At 49.5% G+C, this 27,385-nt stretch overlaps 1 protein-coding gene across 4 annotated transcripts; it reads left to right on the top strand.

Annotated features, from left to right (window-relative positions):
- Positions 1-1,895: 1,895 nt before the first annotated feature.
- Positions 1,896-26,884, top strand: SUPT5H (SPT5 homolog, DSIF elongation factor subunit). 4 transcript variants are annotated; one of them, XM_032486045.1, is made up of 31 exons: positions 1,909-1,981; positions 2,232-2,309; positions 7,081-7,246; positions 8,703-8,768; positions 9,341-9,352; positions 9,861-9,930; positions 10,051-10,119; positions 10,226-10,291; positions 10,571-10,601; positions 11,194-11,262; positions 15,333-15,584; positions 16,867-16,956; positions 17,064-17,134; positions 17,925-17,933; positions 18,686-18,791; positions 19,023-19,116; positions 19,205-19,341; positions 19,771-19,926; positions 20,029-20,175; positions 20,954-21,100; positions 21,189-21,314; positions 22,193-22,277; positions 22,579-22,698; positions 22,783-22,885; positions 22,969-23,096; positions 23,186-23,291; positions 23,746-23,904; positions 24,024-24,192; positions 24,307-24,510; positions 26,288-26,383; positions 26,460-26,884. In XM_032486045.1, exons 2-31 carry the CDS (start codon positions 2,235-2,237, stop codon positions 26,547-26,549), a joined length of 3,219 nt encoding a protein of 1,072 aa, XP_032341936.1. In that variant the 5' UTR covers positions 1,909-1,981; positions 2,232-2,234; the 3' UTR covers positions 26,550-26,884. The 4 variants fall into 4 exon arrangements, with proteins under 4 accessions (XP_006178001.2, XP_032341936.1, XP_014409000.2 ...); XM_014553514.2 differs by lacking the exon at positions 17,925-17,933; XM_006177939.3 differs by lacking the exons at positions 9,341-9,352; positions 17,925-17,933 and having other exon boundaries at positions 1,896-1,973.
- Positions 26,885-27,385: the final 501 nt, after the last annotated feature.

Genomic DNA, 27,385 nt, shown 5'->3' with positions numbered 1-27,385 from the left:
TGTGCTCGGCATCTGCCCTCAGCATGAGACTGGGAGGACACAGACTCTCTGGTACTCCTGGAGAGGCTGAGTGGAGAGATGGAGAGGAGACCTGGTCTCCAGCCCCAGCTCCCAACCTAAGCCTTCTCCTCCTAGGCCAGAGGACCCCACCTGGAGCCTCAGGAACCAGGAGAAGAGGAGAGAAGGAGGAAAAAAAAAAGGGTGAGACCTGAAGCCTGAAGTCTCCAACCTACTGGGGCAGAGGGTTGGATAAATTGCCCCCACCTGCCCTCATTGTTCTCCGTCTTTTTCAGATACTCCCTCCTCTCTCCTCTTCCAGGAAGGGACAAAGCATTGCACATGTGTCTCTAACCTCATCCCCATCCCTTGAGGACAGGGAGATTCTTGTGGCTCACATCCCTGGCTGCAAATAATCACCACTTGGAGAATGTTTAAGTAATGCTGATGGCCAAGCCCCAGTCCAGATAATTTGATAATTGGTCTCTGGTGGATCCTGAATATCTATATTTTTAAAGTCAACTTTATTGGGGAATAATTTACATACAGTAAAAGGCACCCATTTGAAGTGTACATTTCAACAAATTCTGACAAATGTATCATACTCTACCACATTTACATCACCTCAAAGCATCCCTTTATGCCTTTTCCCAGTCAATGTCCATCTCTAGTCCTAGACACCCACTAATCTGCTTTTTGCTTGTATAGATTAGTTTTGCCTGTTCTAGAATTTCATATGAATGGAATATGCTAGTGTCTAGCTTCTTTCACTCAGCTAATGTTTTTGAGATTCATTCATGTGTGTATCAATAGTTTGTTACTATTCCATCACATGTATGTACTGCAACTTGTTTATTCCTTCTCCTCATGATGGACATTGGGTTCTGTCCAGTTTGAGACTATTATGCATCTCTCTCTCTTATCTTCTCAAATATTCTGATGTGCTGCCAGGTTGAGAGTTGAGAACCACTGCTATGCCAAAGAAGAGATCTCTGTGGAGAGAAAATGACGGTTCCCTCTCTTTCCTGGAGTAAATGCCTTCCTGCAGAAGTGTCAAGAGGCATTTTTATAGGGAATCCTGTTTTAAACAGCTGCTATTTAAAGGAACAAAGCTTGTAGAAGAGGAAACATTTCTATAGAGTACCAACCCCTTCCCTAATCTGTTTTGGCTTCAGTTTAGGGGTGGAAGGGAGAGTGTGTGCTTATGGAGAGATGAAGCTGTGGTGTATACTCATTCCCTGGTAGATGTGTTGTGAGCCTGCTGCCAGCCCAACAGCACCACATTCCTCTGTAACTAACTAGGTGTCTTATTAAATTTCTTTAAATTGAACCCAGGTGTGTCAGTGCTTATGTGGGAAATTTTGTTCTATGTGTTCTAAAAGCTTCTGATTTATTTTCCTCCATCAGGTTAATTTTCCATATTTCTCTCTCATGCCTGGTTCCCTTTGCCACCTCTCTGACAAATAATCACTAGTAAACTCACATTTAAATCAATTTAGGGAGATTGCAATGGAAAACAAGGGTCACCCAAACTTGGGAGTAGTCTTGGGTCTACCACTTACCAATTACAGAGTTTCTTTTTCTGAATTTCGGGTTTCTCGTCTGCAGAACGGGGGTACCTACCTCCTACCAATGTGTCAGAGGGGCTGTAAGATAAAGTCTGAATTATTTGATTAGTGAAATGGACTAAATTCAAGCGCGAGTTTCTGGCTGGAAAAATCCGGTCCCAGGGTATTAAAACACTTTGCCCTTTTTCCGCATCTTCGACCCTCTCAAGATGTCGACTCCACACTCTACTTTAAGACAATTCTGCCACTCTCAAGATGGCGCCCTGACCGTGCATCCCGGGTACAAGCCCCGGAAGTCTCGCGATAGGCGGGGCTAATGGGGTAGGCTCTCGCGAGAGGTCACGTCAGTCCCAGCCAGGCGTCGTGTGAACAGCAGCTGGTACCGAAGGTGGAAGTGGAACCGGAGCGGTGAGGGGGTGGGTTGGCCGCCGAGGTGACAGACCCGGGGGTCGCGGAGGGCCAAGGAGGTGTAGAGGCCGGCTTCGGGGATTCGGGAGGTATAGCAGGTGGCATAGGAGGTCTCCTTTTGGGTTCACAGTTGCCATAACGAGGCTGCCGGAAGTGCGCCAAGTTTTTTTTTTTTTCTTTTCTCCTGGGGAACCGGAGGGGAAACTAAGCCTCAGACGTTGGGGACGCGCTGAGGCCGCCGTCTTTTCTTGCGAGCAGAAGATGTCGGATAGCGAGGACAGCAACTTCTCCGAGGAGGAGGACAGCGAGCGCAGCAGTGACGGCGAGGAGGCCGAGGTCAGTGGCTGGGACTCTGGGGGAGGCATTGAGCCTGGGGACAGGACCAGGGCAGAACGACCCCTCTGGGAGCTCAGAGGGTATCAGAACGAGCTCTGGTTTCCGGGAGCTTCCAGATAGTCGGGAGAGATAGAGGAGTAGACAAGCCCAAGTGATGCAGAGGCACTGGTGCTGGAGGCCGGGGATGTTTCAGGTACACTGAGAGAACAGGTGATGTGTTTGAAGGACGTGGCATACAGTAAGGACTCACTATTTTTAGTTTTAGCTATGCTCAGTCATTCCAGAAGTATGCTTTTAGTGTCTACTACATGCGAGGAGCAATTCTTTGTCCTTGGGCTACACCAATAAACAAAATAGATTTTTTTAAATCTTTGCCCTGGTGAAGGTAAACAAACATAACTGATAAGTAAATCATTTAGTAAGCTAGAAGGTACTCTGGAGAAAAGTAATGTAGAGAAGGCAAATAGAGAGTCCTGGTTGCACTTTAAATAGGACAGTCTGAGAGGATGACACTTGCTTGTTTTGTTTATTTTATGAGGGGGTGGTAATTAGGCTTATTCATTTATTTCTATTTGGAGGAGATAGTGGGGATTGAACCTGGTATCTTGTACATGTCAAGCATGTGCTCTACCACTTGAGCTATGCCCTCCCTCCAAGAGGGTGACATTTGGAGAAAGACCTGTTGCAGGTGAGGGAGTGAGTCATGTCATATGGAGGAAGAGTGTTCCAATGAGAGGGAACAGTATATGTAAAGTTGGGAGCATGTCTGTGGTGTTCAGAAAATAGCAAGGAGTCCAGTTTGGCTGGATCAGAGTGAGTGTGACATAGAAGTAACAGGAGCCAAATTACATAGGCTCTTGAAGGCTGTGGTAAGGAATTTGTCCTTAACTGAGATGAAGCTATGAGAAGCTTTTGTGCAAAGGAGGTATGTTACCTAATATTTTGAAAGGATGGTTTTGGGTCTGAGTGTCACTGTTTCAGGAACCAAACAAATATTTCCTGGGACATACCTAATTTCAGATACTCTTTTGTTAGCTATTATCCTATTTTATTTGTTTTTGGTATACTCATTCATTGAACAAGTAAGTGAGCATCCACTGCTGTGTTGGAGAGAGTGGAGCAGGGCTAATTTCTGCTTTCACGGAGTTTACATTTAGTGGGCAACAGTTACAAACTAACGAAGAGTAACACTGATTATAGATGTCTACTTTGATTTACAGAAATGTCAGTTTACTTTTTAAGTTTGTTGCCAACGCTTCTAAAGTTGATTTCATGGAAAAAAATCAAGTTTTACCTGCTTTTCTGGGAAAATGAGAGGAGCTAACAACCTGAGTGAGACCCAGTATTGTACACAGCAGCTCTTTGCTCGAGAAGTGGCAGCCTGCCTTTAAAATTGGGAACTTTCTCCAGTTCCCAGGATGTATTAATTGCAATTTGTTATCATGCAGATTTAAGAAAAGGAAAGATTTCATAAGCTTGTGTTCTGGAAAACATCAGGTAGGTGGAGGGTGCCATAGGTTTCCCTGGAGCTGCCCCACTTATTTATGTTTCTTGCTTGCCCTCTGCAGGCATTTGATTGTCACTCCTTGTGCCCTTTGGGGAGCCCTCAGCTTGCCACGGTGGGAGCAGGGCAAGTGGAAAGATGACAAGAAGGGCCTTTGCTGCAAGCTGTCTCTCTGGGCCCTTGGTCTCTGACCTGTGGATTCAAGACGCTTCGCTTGTGGTTAAAGCCTGGTGGTAATGAGACCAGGATCCCCAGTTCCTTCTCCGGGCTAAGGTAGTCTGGTTTGCACAGTGCGAGTCTCACTACCCTAACACCACACCCAGCTTTTAATTCACTCGCTAGCTTGTCTGCTGTCACCAGGTGAGGCAGGAGGGCAGTGTGAAGGCTGCCCTCACCTGCAGAGACAGGTCTGGCTGGGCTGTTCAGATAGCCAAACGTTGAGATGTTCTTTGCAGGACTGGGTCCTGTGGAGACAAGGAGGGATGGCAAATAATGAGCTGCTGTTGGGGGAGTCATCTGGTTTGTTATTCTCAGCTTGAGTGACCTTGTTCATTCATTTAACAAGTGTTCTTTGAGTTCCTGTCATGTTAGGATCACAGCCTCCCTCATGGAGCACTCTGTCTTGGGGTGGAGATAGTTTTATAAACAAATGGTTACTCCAGGGGATGCTGAGGACGGACTGTGTGAGAGTGAGTTCGAGCCCTGAGGTGACGCAGAGATAGTAGTGAGAGCTATCTCCTTGAGGGTTGGAGAGCTGGGTTTGGGAAAAAGACTGCTGGGACCAAGCCAGGGGGATGATGACAGGGTTTTGAGAATTTGGGCTGTGGTTCTGTTGTAGTTTGTGTTGTTAAAATAAGGGCCATTGTGGGCTAGTCAGGATTCTGTATTAAGCAAGTACAATTGACCCTTGAACACAGTGCATTTGAACTGTGTGGGTCCACTTATATGAGGATTTTATTTTCAATAGTAAATTTTACCATATGGTCAATGTGGGTTGAATCCTGAGATGCAAAACTGTGGATATGGAGGAACCTTGTATCCAGAGGGCTGGCTATAAGTTATATGCAGACTTTTGAGTACGCAGAAGGTTGCAGCCCTCAACCCCCATGTTGTTCAAGGGTCAACTACGTTTCTTAAGTCATTTTCTGATCCTAGTCCTGGGCTGAGTGGTTTTGGGGGCCCAGCAGTTCCTGAGATAGCATGGGCCTTACGCTTGGGGGACTAGCACACAGTGGTCAGGGCTGTGATGGAGGAAGCCCAGAGGGTGGAGAGCCCATAGAATGTGCCTGACTTTCTCTGGTGGGGAGAGGCAGGCCTCACTTCCTGGAAGAGAGGGTATTTTGATTGAAGCGTGAGCCAGAGGCAGAGGAGAATGGGTTTGTATGCTGAGGACCAGCGTGAATGATGGACCATGATAAAAGAGCATGCCTCAGTGGTTCTGTAAGGTTTGGACCTAGCGTTTAGGAGGGGGAGCCTGGAGAGGTGGGATGAGAGGGAGAGGTGGGATGAGAGGGAGAGGCGGTGGGCACAGTGTGCTCTTCTAGACCAGGCTGCTAGGGAGCTGGTTCTTTACCTGAGGGCAGTGAGGAGCTGTGGCTTATTTTAAGCAGAGGACCAAATGATCAGATTCGAGTTTTAGATCATAATTTCCCAGGACTGCAGGATACTTTCCAGGGGACCGGGGTGGGGTGGTGGTGATGAGAAGTGCTTTTAGGTGACTTAAAGATAAAATCTTAAGCCACATTGAATCATTTAGTGAGAAAGTTATTTCCTTTTCAGTTGCACATCCTGTCTTTTAATTGGGTCATGGGAGAAAGTTTCATTTTGCTGCTACTGTGTGTTGAATACCTTTCTGAAATTTGTTAGTTTCTGCCTTTATCAGGGAGAACAGGCCTTAGGCTTAGCCCACAGCAGGCAACAGTATCTTGTTGGGACTTAATAACATTGTTTTCGCTGTTCTGCTTTTATCTTTATGGTTACTTTCTATTTATAACAAGCTAACCTTTAAAAAGTTTTAACTTCTGAAGTATTTCAAAACATAAAGTTTGCCTATTAAGCTAAGTAAAAATTTGAATGAATTTGAAGGAAATATCAGATAAACGTGTTGTACCAATGTGGACATGGCAGAGTCATGAAGTTAATAGGGGAAAGGTGGGAGCCTGGGGAACACTGTTTTGTATGGATCACTTCCTTTTGTGATTTGTGTGAAAATAGGAATTAGAGGCCAAATGACAAAGGAGGCTGGAGCAAGGATTCAGATTTAGAAGGCAATGTTCTGGCTTAGGCTCAGGGATATGGGGATGGGGAAGAAGGAACAGATCGAAGGGATAATGTTCAAAAAGCAGAAATGTTGAGGATTTGGTGCCTGATGGGAGCTAGAGGAGGCTGGCACAGGTCTAGGGGAAGACACTGAGGTCAGTTTGGGACATGCTTGGTGTGAAGGGCTCAGAAGACATCTGGGGAAGGTATCCAGGAGGCTGCCGGCACATGAGAGTCTCTAGTTCTGGGAAAAAGTGAGGGACTGGAGACAGATGGGGGTGTCATCTGTAGAGACAGGAACTGAGGTTGTGAATGGTGAAATGGCCAGGGAGAGAATGCAAGGAGGTAAAAGCACATTGGGCCCTTGGCTGAACCCTGGTGACTGAAGCAAGCATTTGAGGGGTGAGCAGAGTCAGGGAAGCCTGCAGAGGAGCAGGCGGAGAGGTTGGAGAAAAGCCAGGAGAGTGTGATGTGACAGACACCGAGGGAAGACCATTTCCCTCGGGAGAAAGTGGACAGTGGTGTGAGAGCTCTTATAGGTAAGGGACAAAGAATGTCTGCAGAATTAGCCACAAGAGGCAGTCAGTGACCTTGGCAAGCAGTGTGGACTGGAACCAGATATGGGAGTCATTGTCACAGGGGTGTCCACCACAGCCAAGGGAGTGGGTGAGAAGGCCTGGGGGAGCTGTAGGATGGAAAGAGACGAGAGCCAAGGACCAAACCTAATGGAGCTGTCACATGTAAAGACTTGATGGAGTCTAGCAGGGAGGTCTAGTGGAGGAGGGAGCCCAGGTCAGCTCCCAGATGCTGGTTGGGAGGATGGCGGTACTGTCACTGAGACAGGGTGCCTACCAAGGAGGCCTGCCGAGACTGGGAGGGTGTGTACGCAGAGCTGAGGGGTCTGTGATCAGCCAAGCAGAGCTCAGGTCAGATTTAGAGGTGGAGCGTGTAGTGTCTGGATTTTGGGGGTTCAGAACCCCAATGCCCCAACCCTACCTGACTCTGCAGGTAGAGGAAGAGCGGCGGAGTGCAGCGGGCAGTGAGAAGGAGGAAGAACCCGAGGAAGAAGAGGAAGAGGAAGAAGAGGAGGAATATGATGAGGAAGAAGAGGAGGAAGATGATGACCGGCCACCCAAGAAACCCCGCCATGGTGGCTTCATTCTGGACGAGGCTGGTACGTGACAGGGCTGGCGGGTACTGAGTGGAGACTGGACTTCCACCTGCAGTTCTGTTTCTTGAATGTGCCGTTTTCTTTCGGAATGTGAAACACAAGCAATAGTAGGATGGTGCGTGGAGCCCCCGTGTGCCAGCCCCTGTGTGCCGGCCCCCGTGTGCCCGCCCCTGGCGTCAGTAGCGAACAGCTCAGTGCCACACTTGTTCTGCTTATTCCTCCTCACTCCTGCCCACCACTGGGTGGTGCTGAAGCAAATCCCAAATATATAATTTTACCCCAGAATATTTCCATACGTAATCCTAAAAGATAGATGCTTGTTAAAACACACAGTCACAATGCTGTTATCATCCTTAAGAAAAAAACTGACAGTAGCGGGGAGGGTATAGCTCAGTGGTAGAGCACATGCTTAGCATGCACAAGGGCCTGGGTTCAATATCTGATACCTCCTCTAAAACATAAATACATAAATAAAACTAATCCCCCCCCAAAAAAACTGACAATAACTTGTGCTTGTCACGGAAAGTTCGGATGACTTAGGAGTAGGCAGCTGGACAGGGTGGTGGAGGCCAGCAGACCCAGGTCCCTTCCAGCCTGGCTCTCCTCTTTTCTCCATGTGGCCCTGGGCAGGTGGCTGTCTTTCTCCCTCAGCCTCTTTTCCCCTCTGCACAAGGGGCACCATGTTGTAACTGGTCTGTAACTGCTTTTTTGTTCAACTGTTGTGGAGGTGGATATGACATAGATGGCTTAGGTTAAGTGAGTTAATTTGTGCAAAGAAAGTTTTCTAAACAGCTTTTGGCAGGCGCTCAATAAATTTTAACTGTGGGCATCATTGTCATTGTCCTTGAAATATCCATTTTTCTGATGGCTGTGTAGTGTTCCATTCTATAATGTGCTTTATTGAACCAGTCTCTTGTTGGACATTGAAGTTGTTGGTATTTTTCAGTACAAGCTGTATTGATGTGATTACTTCATATATATTTAGACATATGTATGTAAATTATTGTTCAAACCAGGGGTTCTTCACTTGCTCTTGGCCAAAAGGCTGAGAAGCGATAGACCGGGTTTTTTTGTGCTGTGGCCCCTTTTGCAGTCTGGTGAAGCCAGTGGAAGTGTGTTTAGGGTTAGGGTTAGGAGAAATCCAGTATTTTCATAGCACAGTACAGCAGTAGATGTCTCAAAATATTATCCATAATCAGCACTACTTCAAAATAAGATACTTAACAAACCCTCAACTAAATCTTGTTATTTCAGTATGACATAGATCTCAATGTTCTTCTGGTATTTAGATAACTGTATTTCAATGCAATTGTTTTCTTTGGAATCCTGTATATATATTTTAATGTATTTCAGAGCATGTAAGGGGAGGTCACCCAGAGGAGATGTTTCCTGGGAGCTATTGTCATGAGGTCCCCTTTGCCCTGGCTGCCCCTCTGACCACTTGGCATTTCCGTTTCAGATGTGGATGATGAGTATGAGGACGAGGACCAGTGGGAGGATGGCGCAGAGGATATCCTAGAGAAAGGTGCGTGGGGGCCTCCGCCTCTGCAAAACCACTGGGGGTGTGGCCAAGAGGGTCTCGAGAGCCCGTCCCCCACTCCCATGCCCTGTACCACCCCAACGCACACCCTCCTCACCTCGCTTCTTTCTGTCGTTGCCAGAGAGACCAGCTCCGCACCCTTTTCCTTTTAGGCCCATGAGTGGGGGGCGGGGTGGGGCGTGTGGTAGTGGGTGTGGGGAGAGCGAGGACTCTGGGATCTCAGGGCCCCGGTGAATCCGTTCTGGGGGTTGTGGGGTGGGTGGGCTCTGTCCCAAGATACCCCCCACTTCCTGGGCCAGTGCCACCCCTTCCCTGTTATTTTCCGTTCTGTGCGCCTCATACATTTCGGCTTCTCCCCCAACCACCTAGTGCCTGGCCTTTACTTTTGATTTTCAACCTTCCTGTGTCCCCCCCTTCCCCTTCCCCCAACCCATTGGTTGATTTCGCTGCTATAATTTGGCTCATACCTTTGTCTGCCCTCGCCCACCACCACCACCACCACCACCACCACCACCACCACCACCACCACCACCACCTCCTCCTCTTCCTCCAAGTAGAAGAGATTGAAGGTAAGAATCTGGAAAGTGTGATTCCCTGATCCTCCTCCCATATCCTGACATCTCCTCTTTCCTGCCTGTGGCACCCTCCCTCACCCCTGACCCCTGCCCAGCCCTGGGGGCTCTGACTCATGTAGGGTCCAGAGTCAGGGGGTTCTGGGGCCAGGTCTCCAGCAGTTGTTGGCCTGGAAAAGTGTGTATGTGTTTATGGGTGTGTGTGGATGTGTGTGTGAGTGTGAGTGTTGTGGGTTGCAGGAGTGACGGATGGGGTGGGATGGAGTTGAAGATGTGCTTAGACAGTGGCTATGAGATCAGGGGCACCTAGATATCCCCAACTGCTGGGCCCCATCCCCAAGTTTGACACTGAGAAGCAGGTGCTGAGTAGGACAGAATAGGAGGGTGACGGTTGGGGGTTTCCTCAGTGAGGTATCTCCTGCCCCTGCTCCTAGCCCCCACCGCTTTCTCCAGGCCCCTGCTCTTCATCTCCCCTTTCTTACCCCATCTACCCATTTTTTTGCAGCCTCCAATATCGATAATGTTGTCCTGGATGAAGACCGTTCTGGGGCTCGCCGCCTACAAAACCTCTGGAGGTAAGTAAGCAGGTGGAGAAAGGGTGAGACTGGCTCCCATGGGGAGGTTTGGGGGCAGGTCAGCCCACCCTCCTCTCCTCGACCTTCAATTTGTTTTTACTTTCCCTGCTTACACCCCAGGGACCAGCGAGAAGAAGAACTGGGCGAGTATTACATGAAAAAATATGCCAAGTCATCTGTGGGAGAGACGTAAGGACATGGCCTGGGCTGATGAGGGGCTAGGAGCAGTGATCCCTTTCTGAGAAGGGTTGGGTCTGACAGACCCCTTCCTTCCCGCCTGCTCGTCTCTCTCCAGAGTTTATGGAGGTTCTGATGAGCTCTCGGATGACATCACCCAGCAGCAGCTGCTCCCAGGAGTCAAGTAAGTGGGTAATGGGAGGGCTGAGGTGGGAATCTTGTGGTAGGGTGATGTGCCTGCACAGGTCACTCCCTGAAATAAATCAGGACAGAGTCACACAGGCAGTGGTGGATGTTGGGGAAAGAGGGGAAGGGCAAGTTGGTCCTTCTTGTGGGTGGGAAGATGGAGAAGGGAGAGGAAGAAGGATGGGTGTGGTGATTTGTATGTTTCATACATACAAATCTCCTCCTTTCAAAGGAGGAGACAGTTTCACTGAAGAACTTCCTTTTCCTCTCCTGGCAGGGATCCCAATCTGTGGACTGTCAAATGTAAGGTGTGTGCTCCGGCCTCATGGCTTGAGGGAGGCAGAGGAATGAGGGAGGCGGCCTTGCTGGGGAGAATGCTCCATCTGTCTGTCCTGGGTCTCCTTGGCCTGTCAATCTCTTGGTCCTTCTGTCTCCTCCTCCTCTACATCCTTCTCTCTCCCTTCTCCTCTCGCTCACTTACTCAGTGTCTCCCTCTTGATTTTTTGTTTGTTTGTTTGTTTTTTGCTCTTTCTCTCTCCATCTCTCTTGTTTTTCTCTCTCCTACTTTATCTTTTTTGCCTGATGACTCTGCTGTTTTTTTAAATTGAGGTGTAGTTGATTTACAATATTATATAAGTTTCAGATGTACAACATAGTGATTCACAATTTTTAAAGATTATACTCCATTTACAGTTATCATAAAATATTGGCCAAATTCTCTGTACTGTAGAATATATCCTTGTAGCTTATTTATTCTATACATAGTGGTTTGTACCTCTTAATCCACTGCCGCTATATTGCCTCTCCCTTCGAATCTTTCTTGCTTCTGTCTCCTGCCATCTTTTCCGTGTCCTGTTCTCCATCTTGTCATTTCTCTTAAGTCTGTTTCTCTTATTCCAGATTGGGGAGGAACGGGCCACAGCCATTTCCTTGATGCGCAAGTTCATTGCCTACCAGTTCACAGACACGGTAAGTCGGGTAGGCAGGCAGCTTGGGGGTGAGAGACAGGGCAGAGCCCAGAGGGAGGACCAGTACAGGTTCAGGGGTGCCAGGTGCCCCCTATGCTGGGCAGCACTGCCTGTTGGATGAGCTGCTTCAGCTAGAAAAGGCCACTCCTGGGACTGGAGCGTTCTTCCCTGCTTGACAGAGGTACTGTCTTCATTCCCTCTGCATTTCTGGCAGGGTTCGCCAGCCCTTGCACCCCTCTGGAGGTCAGCCATCTAGCTTCCTGGGCCTTTTTTGCCTGAGAGTGAGTTCTTCCTGTTTACCACCCTTGGTGGGCAGCTGTCACCCTCTTACTGTTTGGGAGAGAATCCTCACATGGGGCAGTGTGGCTGCGTGCATAAGGTAACAGGTCTGTCAGGAGGAGAATTCCCTTTCACTCAGTTATCAGAATCCACTGAGCCCCTCCTCTTGGCTGGTATCAGCAGTGGGAGATGCTGAAGATACAGCGGTGACCATGACAGAGCTGGTCCTTGCCCCTCACTCACACAGCACACAAAACATGAAGTAATGCCGCCTGCACACAAGGCAGCAGATACTGCGTTAAAGGCATCGATCTTTCTTTAGACTGCTGGGGTCTGAATTCTGTTCTTGCTACTTCCTTGCTGTGTGACCTTGATCCAGCTGCTTCCCTTCTCTGTGCCCATTACTTGCCCCTCGGCATCATTAGGATTAAGTATATATGGACCTGTCCAGCTCAGCCAAGACTTGTTCTACAGCTTGTGTTCGACAAATGTGATCATTTTCAAAGGCATAATTGTCAGTTTTGGAACCAGGGCTTGCTGACTAGTCTCTTTCTTACTGGATATGATTTGTGTTAGGCTGAGTGTGTTGCTTTTACCTGCTGAAGCAGTGATGTGTGTCAGTGCGACCAAGTGGACAGTTGGAAGATTTGCAAATCATGATTTTAAATGTGCTCAAACCTCTACCTTGTGCCCTGAGCAAGATTCTAGGGACTCTTGAGTTAGGACCAAAGTGAAACCTGTAAATTGTAAAAGCTAAAATCTCTCCATATCCAAGTCCCATTTTTTAGAAGTAATTACTATCAGTTTGTGTGTCTTTCCAGACCATCTTCTCTGCATACTGAAAAATAGGTCTTTTTAAAAAAATAAAATGGTATTACATACATACCATTCTGCAGAGAGCCTTTTGTCAATACCATAATCATCTTTCCATGACCAGTAAGTATAAGGTCATGGCCTTTTTTTTACTATCACTACCAATACTGAAACAAAACTAATTGCTTTTTAAAAAATTGAAGTATAATTCACATACTGTATAAAAATATGTTGCTAGATTTGGTTTTCTATTTTATTAAAAATTTTTGCATCTGTATTTAGTATCTTTACCCCTTATAGGTCTATTCAGATTTTCCATTTCTTTTTGAATCAGTTGTAGTTTATGTCTTTCTACAAAAAATATTCATTTACATTATCTAATTTATTGGCATGCAGTTGTTCATAGTATTGCCTTATAATTCTGTAAGATTGGTTAGTAGTAATGTCCTTTCTTTAATTCTTGATTTTGGGAATTTGAGTTTTTTCTGTTTTTTTTCTTGATCAGTGTAGCTAAATGTTTGTCAAATTTGTTGATCTTTTCCAAGAACCAGTTTTTGGTTTTGATGCTCTTCTCTATTGTTTCTCTAACCTTTATTTCACTTATTTCCACTCTGATCTTTAGTATTTCTTGCCTTCTGCTTGCTTGGGGATTAATTTCCACTTTCTTTTCTAGTTTCTTAAGGTGGAAGGTTAGGTTATTGATTTGAGATTTTTTTCTTCTTTTTTTCAAGTTGGGGTTTATAGCTATAAATTTACCTCTAAACACAGCTTTCTCTGCATCTCATAAATTTAGTATATTGTGTTTCTGTTTCATTCATCTCAAAAAAAAAAAAAAAACCAGAAAAGAACTCAATCATAATAGAAAAGAAAATCATCAAACCACAATAGGAGAAACAAAGAAAAAGAACAAATAAGAAATACAAAATCAATTGGAAAACAATGTTTAAAATGGCAATAAACTCGTATTTGTCAATAATTACCTTAAATGTCAATTGATTAAATGCTCCAGTTGAAGGACATAGAGTGGCAGATAGGATAATAAAGCAAGAGCCTACAATATGCTGCCTATAAGACACCCAGTTTAGGGCAGAGGACACACATAGATTGAAAGTGAGAAAATGGAAAAAGATTTCATGCAAATGGAAATGACAAGAAAGTCAAGGTAGCAATACTTATATTAGACAAAATAGACTTTAAAACAAAGGCCATAAAGAAGGACACTATATAATGATCAAAGGATCAATCAAGAAAAGGATATTACACTCATTAACATAGATGCACCCAATATAGGAGCGCCTAAATGCATAAAACAAGTACTAACATACGTAAGGGGAGAAATAGATGGAAATACAATAGTAGGAAACTCTTATACTCCACTAACATCAATGGACAGATCTTCCAGACAGAAAATCAGTAAGGCAACACTAAATGACACAATAGAACAGTTAGACTTAATTGACGTTTTCAGGACATTGCATCCCTCAAAACCCAATATACATTCTTTTCAAGTGCAATGGAACATTTTCTAGGATAGATCACATCTTTGGACACAAGACAAACCTCAACAAATTTAAGAGGATAATTTTATTTCATTCACCTCAAAATATTTTTTAATTTCCCTTATGATTTCTTCTTTGACCCATTGGTTACTTAGAAGTATGTTTCTGCGTATTTGTGAACTTTGTAAATTTTCTCTGTTACCGGCTTCTAACTTCATTCCATGTAGTTGGAGAATATGTGATTTTAGCCTTTTTACATTTGTTGAGACTGGTTTTATGGCCTAACATGTGGTTCATCCTGGAAAGTGCCCCTGAGAATTCCACTGTTGTTTGATGGAGTGTTCTATCTGTAGATATCTTGTTAGGTCTTGTTGGTTTATAGGGTTGCTCGAGTGTTCTGTTTCCTTGTTGATCTTCTGTCTAGTTTTTCTGTCCATTGTTGAAAGTGAGGTATTGTATTCACCAATTATTATTAAGGAATTATCAATTTCTCCCTTCATTACTATTGGTGTTTGTTTCATATATTTTATGGCTCTGTTGTTAGGTTAGGTTCATGTCTGTTTATAATCCGTACATCTTTTAGATGGATTTCCCTTTTTATCATTATTAAATGTCCTTTGTCTCTGGTAACAATTATTGTATTAAAGTCTATTCTGCTATTAGTAGAGCCACTGCAGCTCTCTTTGGTTCTAGATTTTACACATAACATATGTTGAATATTTTTCTGGGTCACTACATACAGATTCATCTCATTGATTTTTTTTCTTTCTTTTTTTGGTGGGGTGGATAGTTAGGTTTATTTGTTTATTTTTAAAGGGGGTATTGGGGATAGAACCCAGGACCTCTGCATGCTAAATATGCACTCTACCACTTGAGCTATACCCTCCCCCCTTCATTGATTTTTTAAGTACTACATTGTATTTCATGGTACAGGCAAACCTCAGATATACTGCAGGTTTCGTTCCAGACCCCCACAATAAAATGAATATCGCAGTAAAGCAAGTCACATGAATTTTTTGGTTTCCCCACTGCACATAACAGCTGATGTTTACACTGTATTGTATTCTGTTAAGTGTGCAATAGCATTATGTCTAAAAAAACAATGTATAAAACTTAATTAAAAATACTGCTGCTGGGAAAATGACATTGATAGACTTGCTTGACGCAGGGCTGTCACAAATCTTTAGTTTGTGAAAAATATGCAGTAGCTACGAAGTGCAGTAAAGCTAAAGTGCAATGAAATGAGTTATGCCTGGATGGTTGTTTCATAATTTAACAAACCCCTCTTTGGGGGTGTTTAAAAGTTTCCAGTCTTGTTTGCTTGCTGTAATAAGTAACTGCAGTGAACGTCATTGTGTCAGGGCCATCGCACAAACATGTTTCTGTGGATAAATTCCTAGACGGGGGCTGCTGAGGTGGTAGTTGTCACTGTTTTGAGCAGTTGTGTCTCACTGTCCCTTTCCACCGGCTCGGCCCCCAGCCCCTGCAGATTAAGTCGGTAGTGGCACCAGAGCACGTGAAGGGCTACATCTACGTGGAGGCCTACAAGCAGACCCACGTGAAGCAGGCCATCGAGGGCGTGGGCAACCTGCGGCTTGGCTACTGGAACCAGCAGATGGTGCCCATCAAGGAGATGACGGATGTGCTTAAAGTGGTGAAGGAAGTGGCCAACCTGAAACCAAAATCCTGGGTCCGCCTCAAGCGGGGCATCTATAAGGACGACATCGCTCAGGTGCCCGCAGCTGGGGTGGGGCGGGTGCTCTGTCCTGTTCTCCCCTACTTTCTTTCTGTCCTTTCCAGCCCCTTAACTAGTACAGAGAGCAGAACCCCGCTCAGATTAGGTGAAGTAGAGCCTGGATTTTGTTGTGAGCACCCGGGAAATGGATGAGCGTCTCCTGCGTTTGTTCGATGCATGTTGAGTAAAGATCTGTAGGTGCTGAGGAGTTCTCAGGGGAGCGTTCTGGCAAAAGGAACAGCACATGAGCTGAGACCATGACTGGCTGAAGCAGAATGAGGGTGAGGGTGGCAGGAGATGAGCTCAGGGAGGCAGCCGGGCCTGTGGCCCATCCTAGGGCTTTAGCTTTTACTGGAGTAAATGGGAGGGGTCTGAGGGACACAGTGTGACTTGGATTCTCATAGGATTACTCTGGGAGTAGACCACTAGTTCTCAAGCGGGGGTGTCCTCAGGGGACATTTCACAGTGTATGGAGACATTTTTGATGGTTTCAGCTGGGGAGGGAGCTGATTCTAGGATCTAGTGGATAGACGCTAACATCCTTCAAGGCATGAGACAGCCCCCCACAATGAAGGATTACCGGGCTGAGAGACCCTGGAATAGACTGGAAGCACCCCAGGAGCAGGGAGACCAGTGAGGAGACCGCTGCCAGGGTCTGGGTGGCAGGTGGCAGTGGGACAAGACCGAAGTTGCAGTAATAGAGGAGGGGGAAGGGGGGAGGGTGTAGCTCAAGTGGTAGAGCACATGCCTAGAATGTCTGAGGTCCTGGGTTCAATCCCCAGTACTGCCACTGAAAAATCAAATAAATAAGTAAAAACCTAATTACCTCCCCCCTGAAAAAAAAAAAAAAAAAAAAGGAAAGAAAATAGAGGAGGGGGAGAGGTCAGAATGTTTGAAGGCAGAGCCAACAGGATTTGCTCCCTTATTGCATACTGGTGTAAGAGAGAGAAAGAGGTCACGAAGACTCCCATGTTATGTGGCTGAGCAGAAGGAAGAAGGGAGCGGGCCAAGCGGGCGAGGGGCAGGTTTAGGGGAAGTCAGGAGGTGAGCTGTGGTCATGCTATGTTTGAGGGCTCTTTTCGACATCCGAGTGGAGATGTCAGGCTGGCAGTGGATGTCATTTCAGAGCTGAGGGGAGACAGGCTAGAGAGTCAATTCGGGGGAGTTGTCAGCAGTCTCATTTCTTCCCTGTCACCCTCTGTCCCTCCCCCTTCCTGTGTCTGGGGTCGGGGCAGAGGGAGGGCCGGGCCCCTGCTGATCACCCATCTGTCCTCGTCAGGTGGATTATGTGGAGCCCAGCCAAAACACCATCTCCCTGAAGATGATCCCGCGCATCGACTATGATCGCATCAAGGCCCGCATGAGCTTGGTACCGTGGGGACATGCTGCCAGCGGGGAGAGTGAGGATGCTTGATCCCTGCTGCTGGCCAAGACCTCGCCCCTCAACCTTCCCACCTGTACCCTTTTTCCCCACAGAAAGACTGGTTTGCCAAAAGGAAGAAGTTTAAGCGGCCTCCGCAGAGGCTGTTTGATGCAGAAAAGATCAGGTGAGTGCCCTTGGGACGGGCTGGGCTGGGTGCCCAGAGCTGTGGTGCAGGATATGCTTTTGCTAGGTTCCCCCACAGGACTGGGCCCTGGACTCACCCAGGGTATAGTTTGTACAGCCTCAGCCAAGTTACTTCACATCCCTGTGCTTCAGTTTCCTCTGCTGGAAAGATCAACAGTAGCAACCCCCACTTCCTAGGATTAATGTGCACGTTTACCCAGAACAGCACTTGGCCCATAGTAAGTGTGATGAACGGTGTCGCATGTTGAAATGGGATTTATCGACACATCAGGCTTTATAAAGTCTCTTTGCCTGATGCCCAGACACCTGAGATGAAGGTATAGAGCCTCTTCTGCTCAGGATGTCTCCCTCCCACTCCGCCTCCCCAGCTGCAGGGAGCATTGGAGCAGCCCAGGGATTCCCACATTCCAGGGCTGCCAGGGGGCTCCAGCGGGAAGGGTGGGAGAGGAGGAAATGGAGAAACAAGAGCCAGTGACACTTTCCCTCTGGTCCTCTTCTGGAACACATCATGAGCGTCCAGTTTTTCTTTCTGATCAAGGCTGGATTGTGGAATGAGCCTTTAGATGTACCAGGCTGGGCTAACACCTCCAGGCCAGACCAGGTTCATACTTCACATGCCTGATTTGGACTCATTTACACCACTGGTCTCCACCTGAGTGACATCCCCTGACTGAGAACAAACCAGAGCATCCCTTCTCTACCCACTAGCAGGCCGATCTGACGCAGTGCTCTGCCGTGCCCAGTGGGAGCTCGCTTATCCTTCTTCCCAGATTCACCATGTGAGTGAGAAGATGAGTGAGCAGTCAGCCAGAGGAGCTCAGTCTGCGCCCCCGCCCTCCCAGGCTGTCCCTCCCCACTCTGGAAGCATGGAGCAGGAACTATGTGTCCCCCAGCCCGCATGCAGGACCGGGAGAGTTGAAGCACAGGCCTGGGAGTCCCACCTCTGCATTTGAATCTTGACTCTTAGACTCATGGTCTTGGCCACCTTGGCCATGCTGTGTGCCCTCCCCAAGCCTGTTTCTATCATTTCCCTGGAAGATGAGGATTGTATTACTGATGTCACAGACTTTGGGGAGGAGTCATTGAGGTCACATGTGTCCATGATTGAGAGCTGTTAGTGCTGTCTGATGCTTAGTCCAGCTAGTACTCACCAAGTGCCTGGTGTGCCAGGCACTGTTGCAGGGGAAACAGTGACTAGAAGATGCTGAGTCCCTGCCCTTCTGGAGCTGCCATTCTAGTTAGGGGGACGGATCAAACAGTAGCTCATCAGAGGTAATATGTGCTGTAGTGAGAAATAAAGAAGGGAAGGTGGGCAGTGGAGTGCAGGGATGTGGGGGCTGTGCGCCCCTCCATCAAGGTGAGGCCTTAGGGCTTTGTGAGAAGTCACTCTGCCAAGAGGGTGTGTGTTGGGACGGGATGGCTCAGGCATCCTGTGGTCTTCTTCCCCCTTTGCCAGCGGAGGAGACTGAGGTACAGCAAGATTCTTCTCTTAACCTCCCCTTCCAATCTTCTCTCCCCTACAAAATCCCAGGTCCCTGGGCGGTGATGTTGCCTCTGATGGTGACTTCCTCATCTTCGAGGGAAACCGTTACAGCCGGAAAGGCTTTCTGTTCAAGAGCTTTGCCATGTCTGCTGTGGTGAGGGTTCCCAGGGGGTCGTGCTAATGATGGTGGGGAGCGAGGGGGCTAAGCTTTCCTTCCTACAGTCCCAGCCCCAGAGCAGTGGATTATCTGAGTCTGTCCTGGATGATCCTCAAGTCAGGAGTGACCGTAGGGGAAGCATCTCACTGCCCTTCTGGTCTGCTCTGCTGGGCTGTGACACTGACCTTCGTCCACTTCCTTCTCTTCCTCTTGTCTCCTGGGGCTCAGATCACAGAGGGTGTGAAGCCTACACTCTCTGAACTGGAGAAATTTGAGGACCAGCCAGAGGGCATCGACCTTGAGGTGGTGACTGAAAGCACAGGTATTTGGTCCCAGTCAGTAACCCAGGCCAAGGAGGGAGTGGCCCCTGGTGAGCAGCCCCCAGGTTAGCCCTGTGTCTGCCCCTGCAGGGAAGGAGCGGGAACACAACTTCCAGCCTGGGGATAATGTGGAGGTGTGTGAGGGCGAGCTCATCAACCTGCAGGGCAAGATTCTCAGCGTGGATGGCAACAAGATCACCATCATGCCCAAGCACGAGGACCTCAAGGTGGGTACCCACTGCCCGCACGTGCGTAGGGGGTGGAGGCTGTGACAAAACCAGGGAGTCATCTCAAGTCTCTGTCTGGTTTTAGTTTGCTTAGTGGTGTATGTGTTTGAGGGCTTGTCCAGTCCTGGTGTGGTGTGTCTGGGGTGAGGCTGTCTCCAGGTGGGTGTGAGGAGGTGTCTTGTCTGGTGTCATGGCTTGGGGATGGGCTGTCTCTGTGTAGGGTAAAGTTGTCCAGGCTGACAGTCCCATTCTCTGGGGCAGGCTGAGGGTTGTTCAGGTGGTCCAGGATAATCTGTAGTTGGGTGGGCTGAGCCCAGAGTGGGGTTTGGCTAGCGTCTTTCCTAGAAGAGAAGTGGAATCTGGAGATGGGTAGGCAGGTGGGTTGTGGTAGCCTGCCCTCACCTGCTCGTCCCCACACCCAATCCCCAGGACATGCTGGAGTTCCCGGCCCAGGAACTTCGGAAGTACTTCAAGATGGGGGACCACGTGAAGGTGATTGCTGGCCGGTTTGAGGGCGACACAGGCCTCATTGTGCGGGTGGAGGAGAATTTCGTCATCCTCTTCTCTGACCTCACGATGCATGAGGTAGGAGGTGGGAGGCTGGGAGTGGGGTGGATGTTTACCAACAGGAGACCGAGGCCAGTGAGCCATGTGGACCCCACTTTACCCCTTTCCCATCTCCTACAGCTGAAGGTGCTCCCCCGGGACCTGCAGCTCTGCTCAGAGACGGCATCAGGTGTGGATGTTGGGGGCCAGCACGAATGGGGGGAGCTGGTGCAGCTGGATCCCCAGACCGTGGGTGTCATCGTGCGACTAGAGCGGGAGACCTTCCAGGTGTGTGTGCAGCACTGAGGGGCATCTTCTCAGACCTGACTTTGCCACCCAGGCTAGATATGTGATACTGGGCAAGTGGCACATCATTTACCCTCTCTGGGCCTCAGAATCACACTCTGTGAAATGGAAATAACAGTAGCATGTACTTCATTTGTTGTGACTGAATCTCTGAGTTCAGACACACACCCAGGCATCCGGTGCTTGCTCAAGGGGTGGGTGCTGCTGCTGCCTTCTCCCCTCACCCCTTCCTCGTTGATGTGGGAGCCACAGAGCCTAAATGCTTAGGACCCTGGACTTGCATCTCAGCTCTGCTGCTCTGTGCTGTGTGATCCAGGGCTAATGACTTGCCCTCTCTGGACCTGTGATTTTCCCCTGTGTAAAATGAGAATCATGACAGCATCCATTTCAGAGGGAAGTTTTGAGTTCTCAGTGAAATCTTGTGTGAGGAATTTAGCAGGAGCCCTGGCATAGAGTGATGGGTAAACATTAGTGGTTATGTTCATATGTATTCCTCTGCCAATCTCTCAGCTCCCTGATGCTCAGTCGGAATGGAGTCTCTTCCCACAGGGTACTTTGGAATGATTGGGAACGTTTTCAGTTGACCCAGGGCCTAGGGGGTGGTTTCCTGACATTGCCTGCCCCAGAGTTGGGGAGTCTAGACGGCCTGCAGAGCTCGGGACAGTCTCCCACAGGAAGGCTCATTCCACTTTAGGGAAGCTCTGCTCCATGTCACCCCTTTCCACTGTCATCTCCTTAGGATCCCCTCCTTCCTCCATAGGTGCTGAACATGTATGGGAAGGTGGTGACTGTCAGGCACCAGGCTGTGACCCGGAAGAAGGACAACCGCTTTGCCGTGGCCCTGGACTCAGAGCAGAACAACATCCATGTGAAAGACATTGTCAAGGTCATTGACGGCCCCCACTCAGTGAGTACAAGCTTCTGCCCGCCAGTCGCCTCTGAAAGAGTTGGGGTTGGATGTGGGCACAAGAGTGACTATCCTTTCGCCCATCCAGGGCCGGGAGGGCGAGATTCGCCATCTCTTCCGCAGCTTCGCCTTCCTGCACTGCAAGAAACTGGTGGAGAATGGGGGCATGTTTGTCTGCAAGACCCGCCACCTGGTGCTGGCAGGGGGCTCGAAGGTGAGGCAGGCCTGGTGGCACCCTGTCGGGTACCTGGCCTTCCTTGGCCCTGGGAGTGACAGGAATGGGCTTGTGGAGGATTAGGAGGGCAGAAGGCAGTGTCAGTTCCTTGGCAAAGTGTGAAAAAAGGCTTTTTGGGATTCTGAGCTATTTACCAAATCATTTGTTCATTCGGTTTTATTGAGTACCTGTTAGGTGCCAGACACTGGAGGTACAGCAGTGAGCAAGACAAAAATCTCTGCTTCTTAGTGCTACTACTCTGGTGATGAACAGATAAATAAATACATAGTACAACTTGGGCTGACAGCAAGCACTATGAAGAAAAATAAAACAGGATAAGGAGATGGAAAATGATGGGGTAGATAGAAGGTAGGTTAAGGAAAGACCTTCCTGAGGAGGTGGCATTTGAGCAGAGACCTGAACAGAGACCTGAATTGAGAGCCACGTGAACATCTCTGGGGACAGCAAGTGTAAAGGTCCTGACATGGGGTTTGTAGAGAAGTTGTATAGAACCAGATCTCAGAAAGGAAACCAGACCTGGGATCTGGGGAGCTGGGATCAGGAGATGGTTTTCTTAGGGCTCTGCAGATGAAATGCTGAATTCCAGTAGGTTGCAGTTTCTGTGTCACTCGGGGTTTAAATTCCTACTACAATGTTTTAGCTCTACTCCTTGGCCAGGGACAGGCCCACAATAGCATAGGGGTGGCAGTTTTCCCAAAGGGAATTGAGGCATTGTGACCTGAAGGAGGGAGGAGGGGTAGCTGCTGGGCAGGTTCCAGGAAGAACTGTTCCCAAAAGGCAGCAGGCAGTGTGGTGCAGGGGCTGGGAGCCTGGCACCCAGGGCCTGCTTGCCAGTTCACTTCTTGCCCTTCCCCCAGCCCCGAGATGTGACCAACTTCACAGTAGGTGGCTTTGCCCCTATGAGTCCACGGATCAGCAGCCCCATGCACCCCAGCGCTGGAGGTGAGGAAGCTTTGGTGGGGTTGTGTCTGGGGGATGGAGGAGAGAGGTTGTTCAGCCCACACTCACTGAGTATCTCCTCTGGGCTGGCCTGCCCATGAATGGGCTCACGGCCTAGGGGAGACCCGACCCCACCTCATACTGGCAGCCCAGGGTGGTCAGGGGTGTGATGGAGGCCCCAGAGGAGGCTCCTAACCCAAGGGTGGGGGTAAGTCGGGTGAAGAGGGGGCTTGAAGGTACCCTGGCTGTGGGCATAGTATGTGAGGGGATGGCCCTGGAGGCTGGTGATGTTCTTCCTCCCCAGGTCAGCGTGGTGGCTTTGGCAGCCCTGGTGGTGGCAGTGGCAGTATGAGCAGGGGCCGGGGGCGGAGAGACAACGAGCTCATCGGCCAGACTGTGCGCATCTGCCAGGGGCCCTACAAAGGTGACCTGCGAGGCCATGTGGAGGCCTGGGGTGGGGCGAGGGGAAGGAGAGCCCACCCGGCCTGACCTTCTGCCTCCCCACCAGGCTACATTGGCGTGGTAAAAGACGCCACGGAGTCCACAGCCCGTGTGGAGCTGCACTCCACCTGCCAGACCATCTCAGTGGACCGTCAGCGGCTCACCACGGTGTACGGGCCAGGCCAGGGCCAGGAGGGAGGTTGCTGGGCCGTGAGAGGGCCCTACTCACCCTACGTGTTCTCTTTGTCTGCAGGGGCTCCCGGCGTCCTGGTGGCATGACCTCGACCTACGGGCGGACACCCATGTACGGCTCCCAGACGCCGATGTATGGCTCTGGCTCCCGCACGCCCATGTATGGCTCTCAGACACCTCTTCAGGATGGTGGGTGCTCCTGGGGACGGGGATGAGGGGCCACATGGGGGGTCTGGGGGTAGGACAGAACTGATGGCCACACATCTCTCCCATTCCAGGCAGCCGCACCCCACATTATGGCTCTCAGACGCCCCTGCATGACGGCAGCCGCACTCCTGCCCAGAGTGGGGCCTGGGACCCCAACAATCCTAACACGCCGTCACGGTGAGGGCCAAGAGCTGGGGGCTGGTGAGGGCAGGGTTCCTGGAGCCACCATGTGTGTATGCCTGTGTGGGCTGAGTGTGGGCTGGATGAGTCTGTATGGCTCACCCTGAATTCTCTGCTCTCATCCCCAGGCTGGTCCCGTGAAAGGGTAGGCCAGTCCGGGGCTGGGGGCAAAGTAATCTCTCCAACTCCTACCACAGTGGCATGCTGTGGTTAAGACCTGGGCTTGGAGACAGTGTGTGGGACCTTGGTCATGTGACAGGTTGTGTGATCTTGGACAGGCAACCTCATCTCTCTGCTTCCTGGTCTCCTCACCTGTGAAAACAGCGGTCTCTGGATGGGGCTGTCGTGAGGATGAAGTCGCCTTGGTTTTTGCTCAGTGTTCAGTGCTGCTCTGGAAGCGTTCATTACATTGTTGTGATCACCAATCATTCTCAATTTCTCTCCCCAACAGGGCTGAGGAAGAATATGAGTATGCCTTCGATGACGAGCCTACCCCATCCCCACAGGCCTATGGGGGCACCCCCAACCCCCAAACACCTGGCTACCCTGATCCCTCGTCCCCGCAGGTCAACCCACAGTACAACCCGCAGACACCAGGGACGCCAGCCATGTGAGTTCACTGGGGCCAGCCCTTATCAACTGCTGCCCAAAGCCTCTGCACTGTCACCGCCTCCTTCCCTCCCCCACCCCCGCCCAAACCAGATTCCCTTTCTCTCCTTGGGCCTGCAGGTACAACACAGACCAGTTCTCCCCCTATGCGGCCCCCTCCCCGCAAGGCTCCTACCAGCCCAGCCCCAGCCCCCAGAGCTACCACCAGGTGGCGCCAAGCCCAGCAGGCTACCAGAACACCCACTCTCCAGCCAGCTACCACCCCACACCCTCGCCCATGGCCTATCAGGTACTGGTCAGCCTGCATGCCCTTGAGGGTGGTGGGTTGAGTGGGCCTCGGGCCTGTAGGGACAGTCAGGCCAAATGACCTGTTCCTGACAACCCCATCCCCTTTTCCCTTCAGGCCAGCCCCAGCCCGAGCCCTGTTGGCTACAGTCCGATGACACCCGGAGCTCCCTCCCCTGGTGGCTATAACCCGCACACGCCAGGCTCAGGCATTGAGCAGAACTCCAGCGACTGGGTAACCACTGACATCCAGGTGAAGGTGCGGGACACCTACCTGGATACCCAAGTGGTGGGGCAGACCGGTGTCATCCGCAGTGTCACGGTAAGTGAGGCCCAGGCTGGTGGGTGGGCAGGCAGCTGCTCCTTTGAAGTTCCCAGTCTCTGTGGTTACTGGATCTTTTCCTTTTTTTTTTTTTCCCCTTTTAAACTGTCTAACCACATCTTCCAGTACCCATTTATAGCTGGGGAAATGCATGTGGAAAGGTTTGGCCTGCAAGCTGCAAGGCAGGGATTTCTGCCTTTTGTGCTCACAGCTGGGGCCCCATCAGCCTGAGATAGTAACTGCCCAAGAGTATGGTTACTTTTTGACATACTCTACTGAGATCAGTTCAGTAACATGGACTGAGTGCTCCTCTGGGCCGGGCTTCGGCTGAGTGGCAGGCACCCTGGGCTCTCCCTGCTGCAGCACTGCTGGCTCCTTGGTTCTTCACAGTCACTGAGTTCTCTCCAGCCTCAGGGCCTTTGCTCATCACTTTCCTCTGTCTAGAACTCCCTTCCCTCCATTCTTTGTTTAGTTAACTCTTACTTGTCCTTCAGGGAAGCACCTGGGCTCTCTGAGGTCTGTCTCTTACAGGTCCATGTACATCTTTTTCATATTATCTACCTGCTGCCTAAAAGTGTAAAAATTATCCTGGTGTGATTCTTCAATTACTAAGCCTATGTTTTCTTCCTGAGTAGCCCCAGTTCCTAGCTGAGGGACCAGTAACTTTGTCGGCTCTTCAGTAAATATTGTGTTAATTAAACAAACACCAGAGGTGAAGACAGCTCTAGGCCCTGTCCTCATAGATCTCACATTCCAGTGAGGGAGATAGACATGTCCACAGACAGTGACAGCCCGAGTGGCTAGAGCTAGGATGTGGGAAGCCCAGAGGGCAAGATGAGCTATGTGAACCCAGGGGAGGCACCTTACACAACTTTGGAGGGGATCAGGGAGGGCTTCCTGGAGAAGGTGATGTGTGCTGATACCTAAAGAATGAATCAAGAGAAATGGCTGGGGAACACGTTGAGTGAGTATCCGATAGAGGGCATGTGCAAAGACCTAGAGGTGAGGGAAAGCCTGGCACATCTGGGGAGTTGAAGTCTCTTCATTATGGCTGGAACACAAAGAGTCAAGGTGGAAGGTGAGTGATGAGGCCGAAGAATTGGCTGGAGCAGGTCACATGCTAGCCTGGGGAACTTGGATTGTGTCCTGAGGGCACTGGTGGATGGTGGAATCTAAGGGGAGTGGTAGGATCATATCAGTGGTTTGGAATTAATTCACTATGTTGCTCTATCACAGATGGATTAGATGTGGTGAGACTGGGGACTGGGAGCCCTGGGGCAGGTCTGGCTGCACTGTGGGGCTTTGGGAGGAGAGGAGGGAGGGAGGTGGGAGAGGCATTCACCCTCACGAGAGTGAGTGGAGAGGCCTCAGAGCTAGAAGTTGTTGGTGAAGTTGTCTACAAAGACGAGGTCCAGAGCACTGGCTGGGGACTGGGGATTGTGGGGCCATCCCTGAGGCAGGGACCCAGGATGGGCAGCAAGTGTGGGGAAGGAGCTGAGGCCAGTTTGGGACAGGAAGAGTCAGGAGTCTGAGAAGCAGTCCCGTTTTGGCCTAAGTAAGCTTCATGCTGGTGCTTCCTTGCTGATCTGATCACCCCCCCCCCCATATGTCACAGACCCGTAGGCCTTGGAACCAGGCCCAGCCATGACCTTTTCTGTGCCTGTGTCACCTTTAGAAAGTGACTTCTTAGAATGAGTCCTGGACCTGTGTCCCCTGAAGGTGGGTTCGGTCCTGTGTTGGGAGCAGGTGGGGCTGACCAGGCTGTCCCCACCTTTAGGGAGGCATGTGCTCTGTGTACCTGAAGGACAGTGAGAAGGTGGTCAGCATCTCCAGTGAGCACCTGGAGCCCATCACCCCCACCAAGAACAATAAGGTAAGGGAGGGCAAAGGGATGTGGGGGCATTGGGCTGCTGCTGTGGACCCTGACCCTGTGTGTCCCCTCCCCCCAGGTGAAGGTGATCCTGGGTGAAGATCGGGAAGCCACAGGTGTCCTGCTGAGCATCGATGGTGAGGACTGGCATTGTCCGCATGGACCTTGATGAACAGCTCAAGATCCTCAACCTCCGCTTCCTGGGGAAGCTCCTGGAGGCCTGAGGCAGGCAGGGTGGGTGGACTTTGGCAGATACCTGGCAGATAAAGAGTGTCCCTCCTTCCTCCTCTGGCCTTTGGCTCTGACACAGGATCTGGGGCCTGGAGCTGGGTTAGCCTGGTTGTTTAGGATTTCTTTATTTTGCTTTCTGGTTTCCTCTCTCCCTCCCTGATGTTCATGGGAATCAGAGTAGAGTCTGGGGGAGGGTTCCCACCTTGTTATACCCCTCCTTCCCCAGCTTGCTTTTGTGTTACGGTCTTTCAATAAAAAGCTGTTTGGTCAAAAGTCCTGTGTATATGTGTGTTCTGGTTTGTAAGTGGGGTCATTTGCAGACCCCACTTACTTCCTTGCTGTGTGGTCTTAGGAATAACTGGGTCCTACCTAAGCCTCAGTTTCCCCATCTAGAAACGATACTACCTACCCCAGAGAGCTCTTGAATGTATGAGAAGTCATTGGAAAGAAATTATTATTAGAGCCTGCATGTAACTGATAAAGTTACATCTTACTCATGCTTGGGTTAAGTGAAAGTTGGTCAGTATCCATCAGGAAACCTAAATTCCTCTTATGGTGCACGATTCAGCATTTGATGGTCCATTCTCCTGAGCTGGCATAGCAGTGACACCAGAATTGCTTGTAGCTTGTCTTAACAGCCTGGTCATCGAGGTCGGGAGCAGTGTAGAGAATGGAGCTAGTTACCTGACTCTTCTTCACTTTCCTCATTTGATACTCACATGTCTTTTCACAAATGTAATTTAAAATTTATTAGAAAACAGTTCAAATTGTTCA

This window comes from Camelus ferus, chromosome 9, assembly GCF_009834535.1.
Source record: "Camelus ferus isolate YT-003-E chromosome 9, BCGSAC_Cfer_1.0, whole genome shotgun sequence".
Classification (NCBI taxonomy): domain Eukaryota; kingdom Metazoa; phylum Chordata; class Mammalia; order Artiodactyla; family Camelidae; genus Camelus; species Camelus ferus.
This window is presented reverse-complemented; position numbering and strand designations above follow the sequence as displayed.